Raw genomic sequence first — 21474 nt, forward strand, 5'->3', positions numbered from 1 at the left:
TATTATAAGATTTGTCACAGCACACACTCTGGTCATTCGAGTGTTAAGACCGCAGCTATAAAAACATCACAATTACCGTTTGCTTGAAGCCTGTCTACTTGACCCTGTAGCTGCCTTAGTAGTTGAGGAGACTGTACAAGAAAATGATAAAGAACGAGAAACAGAGGCCCTGCAGGACTGAAAACGACAGAACTGCAGGCTGAGCGGCTGAACGTAGCGAGCAGCAGAGTAGTGGAATTATGAGGGAAAGAGAGACAGAGAGAGAGCGCTTAGAGATTGAGGGAGTAATCCCCTGGCCATCTGTTGCTCTCCCTCTCTCTCTCTCTCTCCCTCTTACACTGGCCAGCACGAAGCGGAACTGCACTACTGCCTTCAGCAGCAGTGGATTCTGGTGTCACTTCCTGTTCCTACGTTTCCTGCTTCTCTGTCTGACCCTCCTGATGATTTCCTTATTATTTTGGAACATCCACTCTTTTTGTTAGGGCTTTAAGGGCTCTGAATACCTCATTTACTTTGTATTAAGGATTGGAACAGGGGATTTTCTGCCAAAGTTAAGCATCTCAAATCTGATCATTTTTTAACAAAATCGGAAGGCAGTTGTGTGTTAGCTTATGTTGTCAATTTAAATTTGATCAAACCACACAAAATCCTGACAGAGAACCTCAGCAGACTTTTTTGACCATTATACTCTTACTGAATAAGAACTGAGGGTGTTTTTTTTAGTTTTTTTTCTGGTCTCCAACTGTTGTTGCATTGTTAGTCATAAATACAGTATACACACATACACTCCTGATCAAAATTTTAAGACCAGTTGAAAAATTGCAAGAATTTACATTTTGTACTGTTGGATCTTAAAAAGGTTCTAAGTAGAGTTTCAAAATGTAAGAGGAGAAGAAATGGGAGTGAGACAAAAAAAAATTTGAGTAAGCAATTTATTGAAAACAACAATTAAACTGAAATAGGCTGTTCATCAGCTGATCAAAAGTTTAAGACCATAGCTCAAAAAAACCCCAAAACCCCCCTAAAATAGAAACAGAAGTTTCAAAAAAGGACTCGGTAATGAGTAGCTCCACCGTTCTTGTTGATCACTTCAAAAATTTGTTTCGGCATGCTTGATGCGATTGTTTCCAGGAGGCTAGTGGGAACGTTGCTCCAAGTGGTGAAGATGGCTTCACGGAGGGCATCCACTGTCTGGAACTGATGTCCATTTTTGTAAACTTCCCTTGCCATCCATCCCCTAATGTTCTCAATTGGATTTAGATCAGGGGGTCAGCAGAATGGTCCAAAAGAGTGACATTATTCCTCTGGATGAAGTCCTTTGTCAGGTGGGCATTGTGAACTGCAGCGTTGTCCTGTTGAAAAACCCAGTCATTACCACACAGACGAGGGCCCTCAGTCATGAAGGATGCCCTCTGCAACATCTCCACATAGCCAGCCGCCGTTTGATGCCCCTGCACAACCTGAAGCTCCATTGTTCCATTGAAGGAAAAAGCACCCCAGATCATGATGGCGCCCCCTCCACTCGGCCGCGAACAAAACATCTCAAGTGGGATCTCCCTGTCATGCCAGTAACATTGGAAGCCATCAGGACCATCAAGGTTAAATTTTTTCTCATCAGAGAATAAAACTTTCTTCCACCTTTCAATGTCCCATGTTTGGTGCTCTCTTGCAAAGTCCAAACGGGCAATTTTGTGGCGTTCAAGGAGACGAGGCCTTTGAAGACGTTTTTTGTTCTTAAAGCCCTTCTCTCGCAGATGCCGTCTGATGGTTATTGGGCTGCAGTCGGCACCAGTAACGGCCTTAATTTGGGACGAGGATCGTCCCGTGTCTTGAAGAACAGCCAATCGGATCCCCCGGCTCAGCGCCGGGGAAATTTTTTTGGGTCTGCCACTTGACTTTTTTGTTCCATCACCCTCAGGATCTTTTAAGAAATTCAAAATGACTGTCTTACTGCGTCCAACCTTAGCAGCGATGGCGCGTTGTGAGAGGCCTTGGTTATGCAGCTCAACAATCCGACCACGTTCAGCGAGAGAAAGCTTTTTGGCTTTTGCCATCAGGAGGTCATGACAGTGTGAATGCCTGACAGAAAATGACATTGAATCCACATTTTTGCGCAGATTTTGGCTTTTAAAGGCTGTGGTCTTAAACTTTTGATCAGCTGATGAACAGCCTATTTCAGTTTAATTGTTGCTTTCAATAAATTGCTTACTCAAATTTTTTTTTGTGTCACTCCCATTTCTTCTTTTTGCATTTTGAAACTCTACTTAGAACCTTTTTAAGATCCAACAGTGCAAAATGTAAATTCTTGTAATTTTTCAACTGGTCTTTAAATTTTGATCAGGAGTGTATGATAAATAATTCACAGCCCCCAAAGCCTCTTGTTATTTGACAAAGAATCAAAACAGATGCATATTTAATGCAAAACAAAAAAAAAGAAAATATGTATCTTGACTCTTGCAAATGCCACACTTATTGTGAATGGTCCAGCTTTCTTAAAAGGTATATCTATATGCATATCGTAGCAAATAGATACCATGTGATTCTTAAGTTGCTCAAATGTGAGAAAATCCATGGAGCCAAATTAAGCATTAACTAATGTGCACAAAAGCCAGTCGAGAGTCTAGTTGATTAAAGTAGTCAGATGTAGGGCAGCTGTTTACTTTGGCATTAAAATTGACAGTTATCATATTGATCATCAACTATATTGAATTCTACCTGGAAAAATAAGAAAGAATAATAAGTTAATATTTAGTAAATAAAAGTTTCATAATATTCTCTGAAAATGCAAAAAGGCATTTGTTCAACCTCTTGCAAGTCTTCTGTTTTCATTATGATCATTTTATTAATGATCACTGTAACTGATAATAATTTTGAAAAAAATTAAGATAAGATGGAACTGTATTAATCCCGAAGGAAATTGTTCTGCCCGAGTTTGTTGCAAAAATGTACGGTACGATAGAAAAACCCAAGTCCCCCAGGGCAGGATCACACACTGGGTCCAGTTAGGACAATACAGAATATCAAATACTAGTGAAATATACAAAATTTAAAGCATTTCAGGAGTTAAATGCAACTAGAAGACTAAAGACTAATAAAGAGTAAACTAAAAAATGAACTAAACTACAAAACGGTGGTAACTGAAAATACAATTGGCATGAATATTTGAGGTAATAAAAAAGAAGTAAGAAATAATATTGCACCTGATATTCAACATATTAATGCACATAATGTTAAATGTAAGTAAAACCATATACTGTGATACCCTAATATTTTCTGAGATGTTTATCCTACCATGAAATACATTTGCCAACCCTAGCCAGGTGGCTAACTAACAAATATGAAAATGGCTAAATCCTTCATTTCACTGAACTGAAAAGATGCACCGTCAGCTTCAAAGTAAAAAAAATCGAAGTACAGCTTTATGTGATCTTATATGAATTTGTATTTGTCCCTCTGGTGGAGTAATGTCATTATCTGTGTGACTCCACAGTATGTTCGATCCAGCAGGAGAAGTTCAGGTGTTACTAATAACATAAATGACTCCATTCAAGGGTCCCAGTAAATGAGCCACAATGCACAACAGGCCCTTTTCACGGCAGACATTTTGACTTGTCAAAGCAGGAAAATTAAAGCGGAAATTTTTTAACATTAATTATGGCTGAATTGTTATTAGGTGAACCAGTTCCAGGGCTTATCCTGCTTTGACAAGTCAAATGTCTGTCTGCTGTTTTAATCTTAAAGCCTATTTATAAACTGATTTTGTTTGACATGCATCTAAAGTTGAGCCATCAAAGGGTGCACCAGAATGAACTGCGACCAACTGCTCCTTGAAGAAACTAAGCATACTGATAAAAGAAAAAAGCAAGCAAACACAGGTGGATAAAGGGTATCTTTGCAACTGTCCCTTACAAATAGTAAGCTAAATGGCCTCTAAAGCCATGGCATGCCCTGGGGAAAAAATGATAAGCATCAGTTTCCACCATCAAGGGCCATTGGTTTATGGACGTCAGTTCTGTGTACCACAGCCCTAAATAACATCATGCAAATTAGTACAAAAGGCCTCTGTGCCAGCTCATTTGCTGGTGTGACAAAGCTTCAGTGGAAAGCCAAAACAAGTCACACTGCTGGTTTCTCTCCACTTTTCCACTGCTCCCTTTCCGCCTCTCAGAGAGGTATGTGCAAGACAGGAAACACTTTGGAAGTAGAGTCTATTTTTTTTTTCTTTTTTTCTCCTTTATGATAACAAAGTTTTTTTCCCTCCATTGTCATCCTGAATGTCGACACCAGTTTTTCTGAATTGTACTCCTTGATTTTTGTGGTTGAAATTACAACATCAGGGAACCACTGTTGTGGTTTAATTCACATGATCAAGAGTGAGGTTTCAGACAGAATGGAAAACGAATTAATTCTCCAGCGTAGAGGGAAGATAGGGATGTTCCATGAAAATATGAAAGCGTCATTTGTGCCTCCATCATCCCGTCCTGCCCATCTGCCATCTCAGGCTCCAGAGGTTTAGTAGGTTACATGCCTGAACACATAACCCTACCACAGCAATCACAAATAATCCCCTCCAAAGCGCTTCACAATCCTATAAACGTTATTGTATGGATGCATCAGGGGGCTAGAGATGATGGATCTAAAAATAAACCAAAACACTCCAGTATTCATTCCCCCCCCCCCCCCCCCCCCTTAAATAAGTTTTGTTGAGGTTTCAGGAAATGGCTGCTGGTGCCAGACATATTTATTCATCTATTTATTTATTTATTTATTCATCTTAATACCCATCTGCCCCAGTCCACTTTTGCCATTGTTTTCTCTGTTTATTTACCAGCTGTTGTGTTTTGTGATACAGCTGTCTCGGCTTATGCTTCTTGATTATATTAAAGTTTGTATTCTGCTGTCAAATAAAAGTAATTTTTTGTTGTCTCGTATGAGTTCATATCATATATTTATATGTGTTGTATGTATCACAAATATGCCATCACACAGGCTATAATTTTAAGCATTACTTTGGTGTACCTGAGCTGTCACGTGTCTCGTTCTCTGAGTATGAAATTCCCAAAGCCATTTTGTGGGAAGATATTGATAATATTTATATGTGAAAACAACAAAAGTAAACTTGATGTAAAATAAAGATGGTCAGTAAAATCTAATTATTACATTTCTAAGCTCTAAGGGAGGTCAGGATTATTGTTCCAGGGGTTTTCTCTTTGCATAAGAATGGATTGTGTATCAGGAGATTAAAAAAAGATTAGTTTTTCAGTGTCAACGTAGTCAACGTAAGAAAGAAAGTAATATGGAAATGGAATTAGGCAATTTGTGAGTTTTAGTACTCAACAGTCAGGCAAGGTGACACAATTTTGTTTTTTTAATGACATTTTGACCCACCAAAACAAACAGCTCATCTGTTGTGATTGCGCTGCACGTACAGTGCAGCGCAATACAGTTCCTGCTCTTGTGTTCGACAACATGAGGCTGTCGATGTGTTTGTGTGATTCACCCGTCACGAGTCATCAACCCGTGGCTCTCTGTCTGCATATAAATGAATTCGTCAGGCTTCAATAACATGAGATCCTGTCCATTCTTCATTACTCATGCCTTGATATGTTTCCATGTCAGACTTGTTTTTCCATACTGGTCCAACTGTGTACTCAACATCTTATTTTATTATTTTATTTTCATTGTTAAGTCCAGCTCATGAAATATTTCATATTTTGGTAGATTCCATATACAATGACTTAAATATAGGTTACAGTCAGCTAATTTGTTTTTTGTTTGCTTTGTGTTACAGTGAAAAAAGCCAAACTTCAAGGCCCTCCAGGTGAGTACTGTTATATTCACAGTTACATTAAAAGCGACATCTGAAAACCAAATGTTAACCACAAACATGTAAAGAGCGCACGTGACATGAAAATTTTTTTTGGGACAAATGTTTTACATGTTCGTAACTACAATCACTTACGAAAATGACAAATCTGACATTTTATTTTGACATGTTAACATTTTATTTCACATTTGAAAATAGGAAATTGCTTGGAAGTCTCTAAGAGTGTAGTGGGTGGTGACATAAAAATCACAAAATAAAGTCATCAGCACTTGCTAAATTAGTATATAGTACCCTATCTTTTTAATAATACACAGCAGCAGAAAGAAAGATGTGTTTCAGCCCGAGACCTTCTTCAGTGTTGCTGTGTATCTCCTAGATCTTCGTCAGCGAAGTCCAGGGGCTGAAACACATCACTTCCTTTCCTTTCAGCAGCTGAACATCATTGAAAAAATATTGTATGCTTATTTGAAAAGGCTGACAGTTACATTTGTTATGTTGTCTCCACACTTGCAAATTCTAATTGGCATATGTAGAATCTAATCACATGTGAATCAGTTGTGAAAATGTCCAGTTCACATGTACCATTATTGTCTTTTCAGATGTTGAAATGTTACGTCACATGTGAGATATTCAGTTCACATGTGACATTGTGATTATCACATGTGAAAAGTCGAATTTCATGTGGGACATTTTAAAAATATAGTGTAATTATTCAGTCTGATCACTCTACCATCGTCCAAATGTTTCACAGGTTTAACACAAACACTGCCACAGTCCTCATTGAATTTTGAAGAACAGGAGGCCATTAAGATGCAGATTATGTTCTCATTTTCTTAATAATTTGGAGCGTATTCTATGGCTCCTATAGGACTTTAAGTCAATGTTTTTTAATTTTGTTTAATGACATCATTTGTGATCACAATCTACTACTCTCTCATCCGGTGTTTTGAAAAGTCAGTGCATGTAGGTTAATCAGCCAAATTCTGGCAAGTCACTGAAAGCTAGGGTTGATTTTGCATTATGTAATCCTGTGTCCTTCTATGCCAGGCCTTGCTCAGGTGAGCTTAGATCGGTGGCCGCTAAGTCCAAATCCCCGCCTCCTCCACCTAAACAAATCCCTCTAGTGTTCAGGCTCACACCTCCCTTTAAGCCTTGTGACGTTTCTGGCATGAGCAGGCAGCAGTCATGGGCAGGAAGTCACTGCGGCTTTGGATCTGCAGGTGACATTTTACTCTCAATCTCAGTGCCTCAACTGACCCTGTGTTCGTTGAAGATAATTGCTAAAGTTAATTATCCAGCGGGTCTCTACATTTGTTCAGCGTTCAGCATTATTCTTAGTCCATCCCCTTTACCTTTGGCATTTTTTTTAAGTGTCTGCATTGTGTCACAAGCAGCTCTGTTGCACTAAGATATTTGTTTTAGATTGTCAGCCTATGCTGTCTGTCTGTGCCCTCCTCCCTCCCCTGGCCCACAAGACACCTGTCCCAGAGCAAACATCAGGGATAATATAGTTAAGCCAGTCGTCTCCCTCAGTTGTAATGTAAACATTACTCATTCTTGGGCTACCTTTTTTAATGGCTGAAGAATAACCTGCTACATCATATCAAATCAATTTTATTTATATAGCCCAAAATCACAATAACATTGCCTCAGTGGGCTTTACAAATCTGTACAGTGAATGACACCCTCTATCCTTAGACCCTCAATTTGAGTGAGGAAAAACTTTCCATATTGGCATTGACATCATGAGGTGTTGTCAGGTTATGGTTGTTAGCAGCTCACTGCAGAAACCAGAAGGATCTGAAATCTTTTTTTTTTTCATCATCTGCTGTTTTCTTTAACAACCTTTACCACATCATCATATTCATCCATATTGTGAATATTCTTATTAATATTGTGACATTGATATTTCAGACCCATTAATAGCGACCTGCTCAGTCAGGTCTTTCTCGGAAGCTACAGTTTCCTCTTCCTAACATAACAGGTGTGTCAAACACCTGAGGCAACATAAGTTTAGCTAACAAACCTCTGCAAAATAAATAAAAGAGGAACAAAATATTTGCCATGATGAAAACTTTCAATGACAATATTGAATTTTAATCACATTAAAATAATTGACACATTTTTTTGTCTAAAAGTTGCATTATTCTCACATTATTTACTCGCATTTTTCACTAATTTTAATGGCACCAAACAAAATGCTTCAATAAAATGCGTCAAGATTCATAAAACATTTTTAAATCTAAGGAGTAAATCTCATTAGTGTAAGTGAGCCAGTAAGCATAGTACATACAGTAGCTCATACCAAGACCTAATACTAGGGGTGGTGAAAAAAATCTATTATTGATTAATCGCGATTATAATATTGACGATTATGATTCAATTATTAAATTTCCAAAAATCGATTAAAAAAATAAAAAGAAATAAAAAAATAATATATATGTATATGTATATGTATATATATATATATATATATATATATATATATATACATATACATATATATATATATATATATATATATATATATATATATATATATATATATATATATATATATATATATATATATATATATATATATATATATATATATATTATTATTATTATTATATTATTATTATTATTATTATTATTATTATTATTATTATTATTATTTTTTATTTATTTATTTATTTATTTATTTATTTATTTATTTTGAAATAGTAATACAAACCGGAGTCCTCCTCTTACTGGCTTCCGCTACATGGTCCACAGTCTGGAGCCAAGATATGTTATTCCATCCCGGAGCTTTTTCACACTTAAAACGATTCCAAATCTTTACAAGGAGACAAACCTTTCCGTGCAAGTGTCCCTCAACTCTGCTCACAGGGTAGCAATAACCTGCGATGCCTGGACATCCAGAGCTACAGCCTCATATGTGACCGTTACAGCTCATTATGTCAGCAGTTAATGGAAGCTAATGTCCTACGTACTTCAGACGAAAGCTATGGATGATAGCCACACAAGCGCAAATATGTGTGAGTTTCTCAAAGCAATGGCAGACGAGTGGGGAATAGAGAAACACGCCCTGGTTCTCGTCACCAACAATGCTTCTAACATGAGTCTGGCTGCTGAGCTTGGCAGCTTTCTTTTAACAGTGAAACACTACATTTAAAACAAATTAAAAAATAATAATTTTGATATTACAGTTACACTATACAATATTGAAGGTGCTGTGAGGTGTTACTCAAAAGATAAGTAAAATAATTCAGCAGCTGACTGATTCAATGTTAAATGAAAGATCAATAATCGTTAATAATTGAAAATCGAATCGATAATCGTTAATAATCGAAAATCGATTTGTAATCGAATCGAGACTTCAATAATCGGAATCGAATCGAATCGGGAAATTGGGCCGATTAACCACCCCTACCTAATACATGCTAATGTTGTATTTTGAGTTTGCATAGATGTAAAACATATCCAAGATGAGATCAAGAGCTTGGGAAAAATATTGTTCAAGAACTGGTATTTAAGTCAAAGTATTGGTACTGGTGGTGTTCCCAAAACATTTTGAATGATACCCAGTCCTATCCTCAGGCCATGTTACGCCTGTAGATGACAGCTTTGCTACAACGGGCCTGTGGGAACTGAAATTACTTACTGTCTTTGTATGCTGCCAGTTCAATTGATTGGGCATCCACACTGCATATTTTGCTATGCACATCTGTACTTAATCTTCATTTTAGGCATGTTAGGTCAGATTCAAGCATTTGATGTCAATGTTTGGCCCTTATGTCACCATACTTGTGGGAATTCTGGGAAGGCACAGCCTCTGTTAGGAACTGTGTCAGGTGACAGAGTTTAAAAGCCTTCCCCTTGTTTAAGGGGAGATGCAGGCTTTTCAATTCTGACAGAGTCCAGTTGCCTATGATACAGCACAAATTAACATGAATTACCATGACCTGGATGACTGAAAACCTTCATCAACTTGTCATAAAGTTGTTACTCTGCTCTTGATGACCCCAACCTGCTCTGCAGAGGGAGACATGTGATTTACTGGAAGAGCCGTCAAAGTTTACAGAAGGCTGGTCCGGGATGTGTGTTGGCATAGTACTTTCACCACACCTTCAGACAGATATCTCTTAGGCATTACTATGGAACTCTTGTTAAATTGTCTATGGAGAACGCTCTACACATAGAACTAAAGGTGACCTTGGATTTGCAAGTGGCTAGCTGTCGGACTTTCCATTTCTTGCCACGGGTAACTGGGGTTTGATAAGGGCAGTGTGTTGCTCGCTTTGTGTGTGTGTGTGTGTGTGTGTGTGTGTGTGCGCGCGTGTGCGTGTGTGCGTGCGTGTTTTCAGTCTCACATATTTTCTGTCTAGATGTAAGAATTCCTTCCCAAAAAAGATATTTTTTCTAAAAGATATTTTGCTGTGTAAGGAACACGCTACCAAGCTACACTGTTGACATTATGTTCAGTTCAAAACTCTTTGTAATGTACGTTGAAAAGCTTCTCATGAGGTGGTCGCAGCTCCAATAGATTTATTTCTTCTGTTACATGCAATATTGATGAGCGGTCTGAATTTGAAATGTCAGCCTTCCAACTGCCTGAGTTTCCCTGACTAATTTATTGAAAAACTCATCATCAATCAATAATGGATGAAGACACTTGACTGAGGGGCTCAGGGATGAGTGGGTGGTTCACAGCCAGGAGCAGTGAGGACTTTTTCAAAACATGGACAGGACACGTAGCGGACATCCTCCCACAATTCTCCACAACCAATCCCTACACTTAACAATACAAAGTGGTGTGCTTGGTGTGCTTTCACCATGTCACTGTGCGTGCACTGGTACATTCGCGCAGATTGTGTGTGTTTGTGTGTCTTCTGTTCCCTTGCCAGGATATTGACAGGGACGATAATATCAGTCAATGTCGCAATATCATAACTATATTAGTATGTATGTCACACGCACACACACAAAAAATAGGATTCTCCGGGACAGAATTGGCAGTTGTATAAGCTGCATTTGAGGCTGAAAACTTTGAGAGACGAATGTCATTTTGACATAATTGAAAGACAGTTATTTGATTATGGTCCTTTTATACATTTTGTAAAGAAATGTGACCAAGATATCAGCTGATACAGTACATCAACCTGACTGATTTTCGATCTTGTTGTGATGTACTGTATTTTTTACTTTAATGTTTTACGCTAGGCTTGCAGCATTTGGTGTTACCAATGTTACACACACACCAATTACATTACTTGCAGCCGGCCCCCACCACTGTTTTGCTTTTTTGTTTTTTTAAATCAATATGTAGCCAAACAACACTACAATCATCAAAATTTATAAATGGAAACATCTGCTTTGTGCAGCAGCCACAGAGTTGCAGCACTGAGTAGCAGGAGTCAGACTTAGAATCTGTGGAGAGTAAGTAGAAGTGACCAACAATGGTGGAGGATTTGCTGTTAAAGCAAAAAGAACCTATTGGACAATATTTTGGATTTAAACTCAATGTAAATAGGGAACGTACTAACATTAATGAGGGGAACAGAGTTGGTGTCCTTACTGAGAAGCTGTAGGTGTGCACCCTGTCGCCTGCAGCTCTTCATCCAATAGCAAACTAAGGCTGCTCCTTTTTCCATTTCTCCTACGGACTGTATAAAACCACTCCTTGACAAATTTCTAACTGATCTTCCGTCAATAAATTGCAATAGATGGTTGTTTTGCTGCATTTTGATGAATTATGCACTCAATGAACACATAGCATTTCCTGTGTCTCGCCTACTTCTTAATAAAAGTCAACTCGTTTTTCACCAGTTAAATGCACTGTGCTTATGCTTAATGTAAAGCTGCAGCAGTAGGAAATATTTGGTGTTCATTAGCAGTAAACTAATATAGTGTTCTACAGACAGTGAGTATTTTCTTGTGAAAGGCTCAGCGTAATCGTTAACATCAGTGTTGTCACAAGCTAATTAGCCCATGGGAAAATGTTGTCATCGCAGCCACCCTCATTATAGACAATTATAGCATTTCCAGGGAAGTTTGTTGTTTTAGAAAGTTCATAGTATTATTTGATTTAAACTCTTATGTCCATCTTTGATAAAACAACCCCTATTGCAACTCTGTATAAAATAAAATTTGCCATTGCCGTTGCCAAATTTGTTAGGTAAAAAAAACGACAATATTGGTCTCCTCCTGATAAATCCAGTATAGGTCAGGCTTCAGTGTGCAGGCATATATTTTGTGTTTTTCCTGGCAATTATTGCTGCTTTCTCCTCAACAGCCCAGATTCTATCAGCCATAGTGAACAGCACCTGCTGTAAAAGACCCACAACGACTAAGTGGCTCTTATCTAATCCATACATCCTCTTCCCTTATCTCATCTTCTTCTATTCATGGGAGCAAGCCCAAATGTGGCACAAGGCGGCATGGACTATCTAATTAGGGAAAGGCTTGAGCAACCCCCAGGCTCCTTTTGTAATAAAGCCTGTGTTTTGTTGTTACTATCCTCTCGAGACACTAATGAGGTCTGTGTCCTGTCACTCTTGCTACTTGTGGGATGGACGATGCTTTCAAGCAGCGTAAGGTCATGGGGGATCACTGGGTGCTTTTAGTCCAGTTTTATGTCGGGCCTGATTTAATCTTTATTTGCATTGTGCGTCAGTGGAATGTAAGAATCCAACTGTGTCAACTGTATATTGTCTCATTGTGTCAAGAGTTGCCTTTACTTATCTGGCTGCTGCGTTAACGGCTATGTGCAGAGTAAATGTTTCAGTATGTAGCCGGGGTAACCAGGAAAATCTTTGTTTAGCGTGGTCAGGTGATCAGTCTATAAAGGAGCAGCTGATGACTTGCTTGTATTTCCCATACACTAAACAGCAGATGTGTGTGTGCTTTATGTGGGTCATGGAGGCCAACGTGGTTTCATTTTCACAGTGTTAGTTTCAAGAAGGGCCAACTCATTTTTTTGTCTGTCTTCTGTTATATTTACTTTGTTACTGTGCTTTGTACTTCGAACTGAAATGAATGTATCATTAGTTGATCATTTTAGTTCTGGCTTTTCACTTGTGTGGATTGGCTGCTTTTCTTGGTGTTAGGCCACAAAGAGGCCTCCGTGGATGGGACTTGTTCTGGGTTGCCCATGGATGCCCGATCTGATTGGGATCTGGTGAACATGGAGCCAGGTTGATAGCTTGAGCTCTGTCATTTTTTTCACACCATCTCTGAGCAGTTTTTGTGGTGTGTCATGCAGGGCTGCACAATTAATGGCAAAATGATTCAAATTACAATATGACTAAGTGCAATATCCTAATTGCAAAAACTGCTATTATTTCTATAAAAGTAGAATGTGTCACAAAACAGCATTTGAATGAAATTTTGTAGTGCTGCAGAGATGCTCTGGTCTACAAAGCTTGTTCTACAGATGTAATAAAACATGTTTGTGTGTGTTTGCAGAGAGTTTGGCAGAGAATGTGAGAAATGCCACATCATCATGATTTTATTAGCTTTAAAATAACAATTAAAATTGTGACGTAAACTGTAGTAATCCATAATAATCAGGAATTGCAATATCTATCAAAACAGCCGCAATATCACTTATACTAAGGAGGGTGGTGCATGGTATAAAGTGTCTTCCGCTTGAATACAAGGACCCAAGGTTTTGCAGCAGAACATTTGACTGTAATGAGATGATCTGTCTTATCCACTTGCAAGTGGCTTTAATGTTTTGGCTTATCAATGTAAAAGCCTTACAGTAAATCCTGCTTTCTCGAAGGCTAACAATTTAAAATTATTTTAGAGAGAGATTGATTAATCTAAGGGTTCTCTTTGGGGGATGCAGTTGTTGAATTCTATTGTGTGATACAAAGAGGGTTTTATAATATTTAGGCTACCCTCGTTAGCATAAATTGTAAGGAAGCTTTACTAATACCAAGGTAGCTGTCCCTTTTAATGTCTCTGAATGAATTAGACTTGTGTTTTCCAATGCTTTTCCTGCTCCAGCACACCCATTTCAAATTAAAGAACATTATCAGAACTCAGCAGAGCTCGATGATGAGCTGATCATTTGAATCAGCTGTGTTGGTGCAGAAAAACATCTAGAAAGTGCAGGGCAGTCCCCGGGAACCGATTAGACCATTGTGAAATATTACTACATGAATGTAATAAATTATTTTGATAAGTCATGTGAACAGACAGCCCCGTGTGGTTATTTAATCTATTCACAGATTCAGATTGAATGTCTAAAAAGTGTACAAATCAAATGATTAATATCACATTATAAAGGGATCCATATTGGCCAGTTCTTTCTATCATGCAGCCCCTACTCAAGATCAATCTGTTCCTCCAGCTGCTCAAGTGGGGGGTTGTATTCATGCCAAGTTACAGGAAAGACCACCATTGGTGCAGGGCTAGTAACTACCACAGTGACACCGAGCACATCAGCAGGCACATGTTGACGCTCCCTTGCCCCACTGAGGGAAATGAAAAGTGGTTGTTGTGTCACGGGCTGTCTAATCCCCCTCTGACCCCCCACCTCACCCATCACCCTGCCCTGTACTGACAGCTAGTGCAGACGGTCTCTGTGGCTCAACTGTCCGACACTACTGGCTGAAAGGAGGCTGACTGAGATCACTGGGTGTGAAAGTTGTCTGCATAGACAGATTGACGGACTGACATACTTGAACACATCTACTGCTAGTTTCAATGAGTTCTAGCAGTGATAATTTACTACGAAAATATTCCAGTTGTTCCAGGCTTTGATGTAGATCACACTGTTTGCAAAGGCTGCCTTCTCTTTTTACCAGACTGAATATCTAGATAAAAACTAGCTAGTCATGATGGTATCGGGGCTGACAGAGACCTTTTCTGCAGTCGTAACAGGTCAGGAGTAACCTCCACATCATTTGATCATCAATGGACGTTCTTCCTCTGTTACATTATGTACGTTTAGATGGTAATTATTATGATTAGTTTTAAGCTGTGACTCTGTGCAGGAGAGCAGTAACAGGCAGTTGGATCCTGTACTTGTATACCCTGTGTTGGGTTGGCTCTCTTTGGAGATTATCAGGGTCAGTTTGCTGCTCTGCCTTGGCCTGACCTTGCTTGGCTTGGCTTGGCATAGTGGTGGGGCGGAGTTTTATCTACTTTCACTCTCACTCGAGCTCCTGATGTCTTTTTAACACCCATGCAAAGCCAACTCTGTCTAACTGGCTTGGTTGGTATTACTTGTATCAGTTTGAACATCTGAGCTAATGTCTGTCTGTTTTATGAGCGTTTCTTTTCATGATGCTAGCTAATGTATGTATTTGGACCCTGCAGGTTGTTGCAGATATATTTGTGCAGCATTAATCTTCTTAACCATTTATTTACTGTTTTTAATGTAGTCATACATAATTTTCTCTGTAATACAGGCTCCTTCGAATGCTCTGTGTTTTTCTACAACCTCGCTATAATTGAAACTATAAGTGAAACTATAATTTTTCCTTTTCCTTTGTTTCAGACAAGTTCAACACCTACGTCACGCTGAAGGTGCAGAATGTCAAAAGCACAACTATTACCGTGCGGGGGGACCAGCCATGCTGGGAGCAGGATTTCATGTTGTAAGTTATTAAACACAGAAACACTGCAGTCATGTTTCACAGTTTGATTAACTATTTCAATTTGATTTACTTTATCATTTACCATCGTCGGTGATTAAATTCTGTAGTGGACCTCATAGAGTACACCAAACCATGAAGTGTAAGCTCTAATAGGTATGTCCCTTATGATTAAATTCCCTTTAAGGGGCTCTGTGGAACGTCTGTTGTGATGGAAGGTGATCAGTTTATGTTTGGCTGACTCCATCTTTACACTATGCATTATGCAACTGAGGGAAACAGGGAATGTCACAATTTACACATCACGTCACAATCTGCTTGCATATGGCATACAGTTACATAATGCTACAGTAAACCAGATTTTTTTAACATCAGTAATGGATGTTACTTTTTTACGAAGCAACATTTGAACAGGAAGACGGAGAGAATACATTTCAATGACAATTACGTAATTTGTCATTTAAATGTGTACCTTGATAAAATAATAACAAATCATTTAACCGACTAGTGTTTTTGGTGCCAACTATCAAGGTTAGCTTAATCTAAATGGCTAACTTGTACATCCCTACTTCATACTATACTAGATGGTGTATGAAAACAATTGGTATGCTCGACTTGTTTTCTTTATGCTTTGTGTCCTGTATTATCATGAAAACCATTCCTAAAGGATACCTCGGTGCACTAAGAGCACAAGGTTGAAGGTGTTTGGTGAAATTGAACAGCCTTAATATAATGCCCTTCACAAGCCATTCATGGATGTTTATCTTAAAAAGCAAAAAAATCAATGAGAAACTGTCTTTGTGGTGTCAAAGCTCTTTCAGAAAGGTACACTTCAAAACAGATCAAAAAAAGGAAAGGTCCAGGAGCTCTGAAACCCGATATGAGCTGTATTTTGTGTCATTTTACACCCCTGTTCCTACCTGGTGCCTAGAGCTTTAAAAACGGTGTCTGTTTTTTTAGGACATGCATCTCTTTCTAGGAAAATATCCTGATAACCAGCTGCTGTTCATTTCCACCTCATAATTCATTCGTTTAATTTCCTCATTTTACTTTCCCTGTGAAAGGTATCTATGGTGACGAGAGAGGCTGCACGTTGTTGCATGTGTGTCATTGTTTGTCTTTTGTGAACTCCCTCATTGCAACTGTGTTTGTTTTTCCAGACCTTCATCCTTCTACTGTCCATTAATGATGTGTTGGCTAGGTCTTATTCAACATAAAACATCAGCGTTTCCAGCAAATGCTGAGCACCACCTGTTAAAACAAGATATGTTCGGTTAATGCTCGGAGAAAATGATTCAGCTGAAGTCAAATCTAATAAAAGGGATTCAAATTTTCCGAACAGCAGCTGACTTGCAGCTTATGTTGCTGGGTTTTTAGATTGCTTGAAAGATTTTCAAGTTAATTAGGTCCAGTTTGGCGATTTTGGAAATATGTATATTCACTTTTTTTAGAGATAAATGAGATTATTGAACCACCCTCGTGTCAACAGCAAATGGGAAGCTACCTCCAGCAGCTGTGTAGCTTATCTTAGCACAAAGATTGAAATCAACTGGAAAAGACTTCAATAATCTCCCTACCAGCAAAACTTAAAAGATATACTGTTTTAAATCATATGCTTATGTGTAATCTGTATCAGAAGGTGTAAAAAGTATAAGTTGTGCTTTTTTTGGTGGGCCAAATCTACAGGAGCAGAGACTTGTCCGTCCGGCATAAAGCATAAGACATAAAAACAGTTTACAAACTAACGTGTGATAATGTGTTAATGTTAAAGCGAAACTCTCGCCAAAATGCAACCTAGGGTCTTTTTGTGAATGTACCAGAGTCAAACGTTTGTTTAAAAGCATAATTACGACGAAAGCGCCACTTTTGAGATTGACCGTATTTTCGTTTTCAGGGTAAAATCATTTTCAATGGGAGTGCTACAGGCACTTTTACGATAGCATCCAAATTGCTATTTTTAAAACACTTAGAAGGCTCGACACAACATGAAACTTTGCTCGTAGAGAGCGAGAGTTTTGCTTTAAGTGTTGCGAATGTTACCGTTCGACAGAGCTAGACCATACAGATACATTAGCAGTATCAATCGATCGTCTCATATAATTCTATGAAAAAAAAGCAAAAAAAAAATATTTAAAAATCCACCTCCACAATCTCTAAGTGATTTAAAACACCAACTAATGTTAAGCTGTTATTAAAATATTTCTGGTCAAGGTTTCTGTATTAGTACCCGGAGTCTCTGATAAAGCTTAATGCTTTTCCGAATAGCTTTTGGTGTTTTTTTTATGTGACATAGAAGTATAAATTGATTAAGGGAGAGACTTACCACATCTTGCTGTGAGTGCATACGTGGTCCTTTGCAAGTCAATTCCAGTCAAAGAGCTAAAGTAGTCTTACAGTTGTCGTTTATTTGTATTTTAATAAAAAATAAGGAATGAAACAATGATAAAATCAAACTCATATCTGCTTGATTCGATAACTCTGAACAACAGATGTTTCGCGGTTAAAATTAGCAACAGTTTGATTTAAATCCCTTGCTAGATTTTATTCTGTGCCATTTTGAATGAGCACACAATTTAGAAAGCTCATGTCTCTGCACCTGGACACCCTTGGCACTCACCGCTCCCCTCTCACACTTCTCTCAATTAGCAGCTCTCTTTGATGATCTTTTCTCTAATCTTCCTTTTGTTTGGCCTGTCGATAGTTGTAAACTGCCACAAATGAGAATATGCAAATGCTCTTGTCACAGTCTCCTTTCAAATTTGATATGCCATTTTATTGCTGTCATCAAGCTGTTTTTGAGCCCTTTGAATAGTCTGTTGAATGACAAAACAAGGGCTGAATGGATTATGACAGCTAATACATGACGAAAAAGAGGAAGTGGCCTTTGTTATCAGCCAGTTGTAGGGCCTGCCTGTAATTATGTAGAAATTTCTGGTCCATTAAGTACGAATTGGATGACATACTGGAAAGTTTCGTTTTTTCTATTCTGATACCAAAGGTTCATACTATACAACCCCATGTTTTATCCACGGACATTTCCCATGAAGTTTATCAGGAAATGTTTTTTTTTAATTAAAGCATGACATTACTTTATACCTAAATATCATTTTTGACCTCAGTGAGATCAACCGGCTGGACCTCGGCCTCATTGTTGAGGTGTGGAACAAAGGCCTCATCTGGGACACCATGGTGGGGACAACTTGGATTCCTTTAAAGAGTGTCCAACAATCTGAAGAGGTGAGAACATGCACCAACACATGTCATATAGCCTAGAAAAATAAACAGACTTAAGGGTCCAATTGTTTACCAAGGTAAATAATAATAGTATCTTTCTCCAGGAGGGGTCAGGTGACTGGATCTTTCTGGACGCAGAGGTCCTGATGAAGGCAGACGAGATATATGGCACTAAGAATCCAACACCACATCGAGTCCTTCTGGATACTCGCTTCGAGCTGCCTTTTGGTGAGATATCAGAGTTGCCCACCCCATTTTTTCCTTTGTTAAACTTCCATAAGAAAGCGATGAAACAAAATTTCAGGTGCTTATGCAAGACATTACTCAGCGCTGTTCTCTCAAATACCTGCTCTGACTACAGTGCGTGCATTAGTGATGCAGAGAGAACGTTAGTAAATCTGGTTTCCTGGGGGCAAATCAAACCTTGATCCACTGAGTTACACAAAGGCCACACATGTTTCCTGCTGAAATGTCAGCAGTCTGTTTCTGAGGCTACACCATCCTGCCCGGGGCACTGTGTAACAGACTGATGACGTCTTCATGTCCTGTGTTCTTATGTAACCATAACTTCCATTGATCTGTCTTGTCAACTTGAATAGAACAACATACTCTACCTGGGTAGAATATAAGGACACATTTTTATGAATACAAAACATTATCTCAATGTATGAAGGACATCTAATGTCAACAGCTAAGGGCTAGAAACAGGACACTCTTGGATTATCATCTGAGATATTTGTCTTACTCTTGAATGTCCTTTATCTGGTTCCGCTGGGGATGAGGCATTTCTGTCCTGCATTAATTGGGGGCACTGACTCATCAATAGCATGCTCTCCATTATTAACTTGGGTTCAAAAATATAATTTTGTTTTAGCAGATTGTTCCATTGTGGCCAACAGGATTAAGTGACCATTGAGAAAACTCTTATAAACTGCATATTGCTAACATGAGGTGTAAGAGTTTTGTTCCTTTAACCTTTTATTCACTGTTTTCTGGAATCATCCACAGCAGCATTTGCATTTATTTAAATGAAATTGCAGAGATTATTTTTTCTCCTTGGAAACATAGTTGACAAAAGGGCATTGAGACCAAACACTTAAAAGTGTAAGATGTGAGAATTGGCATATAAATGTACATATTGCACCTTTAACGCAATATGCTTGTAAACAATGCACTAAAATAGGCTAAAAGCTAACTAGTTCAATAACAGTCAATAATATTATTTATTGTTTTTCCAAAATATTGATCATAAGAGTTGTAATATTGTCAAAAGTGAATGTCTCAACCAGCTCAATACACATCTCTTTCATTGATCATCCAGTATGTTATATAGGTTGGTTTTGGTTGATTAATATCATTTAAAGACGTTCACATTAAAAGTCCCATTGATGATTAACAGTATGAATTACTCATGCAATGTATTTAATGTAATTAGTTTATCCCAAGAGACAATACAATGCTCTTCAAGATTGGAGGGTGTAACTTCCTCTTGTATTTCTAGCTCCATTGCCAGCGCTGCATATACAGTTAGGCTCAAGCTATGCGATCAAAAGGCATCAAAGTTAAAGCAAGGTGTCTGTCCACTGAGTGGGAGACAGCATCTGTTTTAAGAGGAGACCTTTCAAGGTTGCAGGGGGCCATCATGATTCTCTGTGCCACCAGAGCCATTCATTAAAGCTGTGGTTCAGTGTGTCTTTGAAGCCCTGGCCTTTGTGTGTGTGGCCTTTAATGTGCATCTGTCAACAGAGCAGTGCACACCCCCCTGGAAATTGAGGATGGTGAGAGCACCTGATCTGATACTTACTTCAATAAATACATGAATTCAAAGAAATCATGGATTTCTTTATATGGCACATAGCACAACTAAATAGTCGCAAGCATTTTATCTACATGAGAAGAAACGAGGAGAAATATAACATAACACATCCGAGCAATGTTAAACTAACAATGTACTCAATAATACGTCAAGCACTAAAATACTAGAAACAAGTTAAAGGTACAATATCTAAGATTTGGCCACATGTTGAATTCATACTCGAAACCAACAAGTGGTGGCATATCAAAGAGTAACCTAAGTCCTGCTGAATGTAAATTACGAAGTTAGTTTGGTTAACCTTGATTGGCTAGGGTTAGCTGGTTACCACGCTATCTTAAGTAGCTATTTCACAACAACACATAAACATCATGACTTCAAACCAATTTCTTCACATGCTGTTGATAATTTTTGTTTTCTTGTTGTCAATTTTGCTGTCATAAAGAATGACTGATTTTACAGATGTCAGTTTAAAACCTTTCATACTGTGTAATGATATTGCGAATGATAAGGCAATGTTGATAATGTTTTGTGATAATGCTATAGAATGCTAGGGTGTTTGTTTGTGGAGTGAATTTTTATGGCTTTAGTATGGAGACTCCAGGTTGGGACAAAGAATACAGTCTCAGGTAATAGATATGGTTTAAGAGGTTGGTTTAAGTGTGGAAAAAAATAGAAAAAAACACTCCTGTCCTCCTTGGTGATACGTTAGTTAAGAGCCAAATTTAGACTTGATTTCATACCATCTGTACAGTTCTCTCACACACAGTATAATGTATGTAGCTCTATTTGTATGTGCCTTTTGGCCTCTTTTTCTTTGAGAGTAGGTTTTCTGGCTGCTGACATGTATTACTTAGTATTTTTAATTTTGTGTTAGACTGTAAACTGTAACTTTTACTTTTACCTGAGTTTGGTTTATCACTGTCATGACTTTTCTGTAGCATATTTGAATGCTGGATCTCTGCCGCTGTGACGTAGAATGTTCCTGACAGTTTCGATCCCTTCACAGT

At 38.3% G+C, this 21474-nt stretch overlaps 1 protein-coding gene across 13 annotated transcripts in view; it reads left to right on the forward strand.

Annotated features, from left to right (window-relative positions):
- Positions 1-21474, forward strand: part of unc13bb (unc-13 homolog Bb (C. elegans)) — a 71471-nt gene that overhangs the window by 4942 nt on the left and 45055 nt on the right. For all 13 annotated transcript variants that reach the window (XR_003986213.1, XR_003986214.1, XR_003986215.1 and 10 more), the window contains exons 2-5: positions 5792-5821; positions 15321-15420; positions 18537-18654; positions 18756-18879. Coding sequence is in view for 9 of the 13 variants with exons in the window: in XM_030435856.1 (XP_030291716.1) it covers positions 5792-5821; positions 15321-15420; positions 18537-18654; positions 18756-18879 (372 nt within the window). In the remaining 4 variants the exon portion in view is untranslated. The remainder of the gene's footprint in view (positions 1-5791; positions 5822-15320; positions 15421-18536; positions 18655-18755; positions 18880-21474) is intronic.

The sequence above is a fragment of the Sparus aurata genome, chromosome 12, assembly GCF_900880675.1.
Source record: "Sparus aurata chromosome 12, fSpaAur1.1, whole genome shotgun sequence".
In the NCBI taxonomy this organism is placed as follows: domain Eukaryota; kingdom Metazoa; phylum Chordata; class Actinopteri; order Spariformes; family Sparidae; genus Sparus; species Sparus aurata.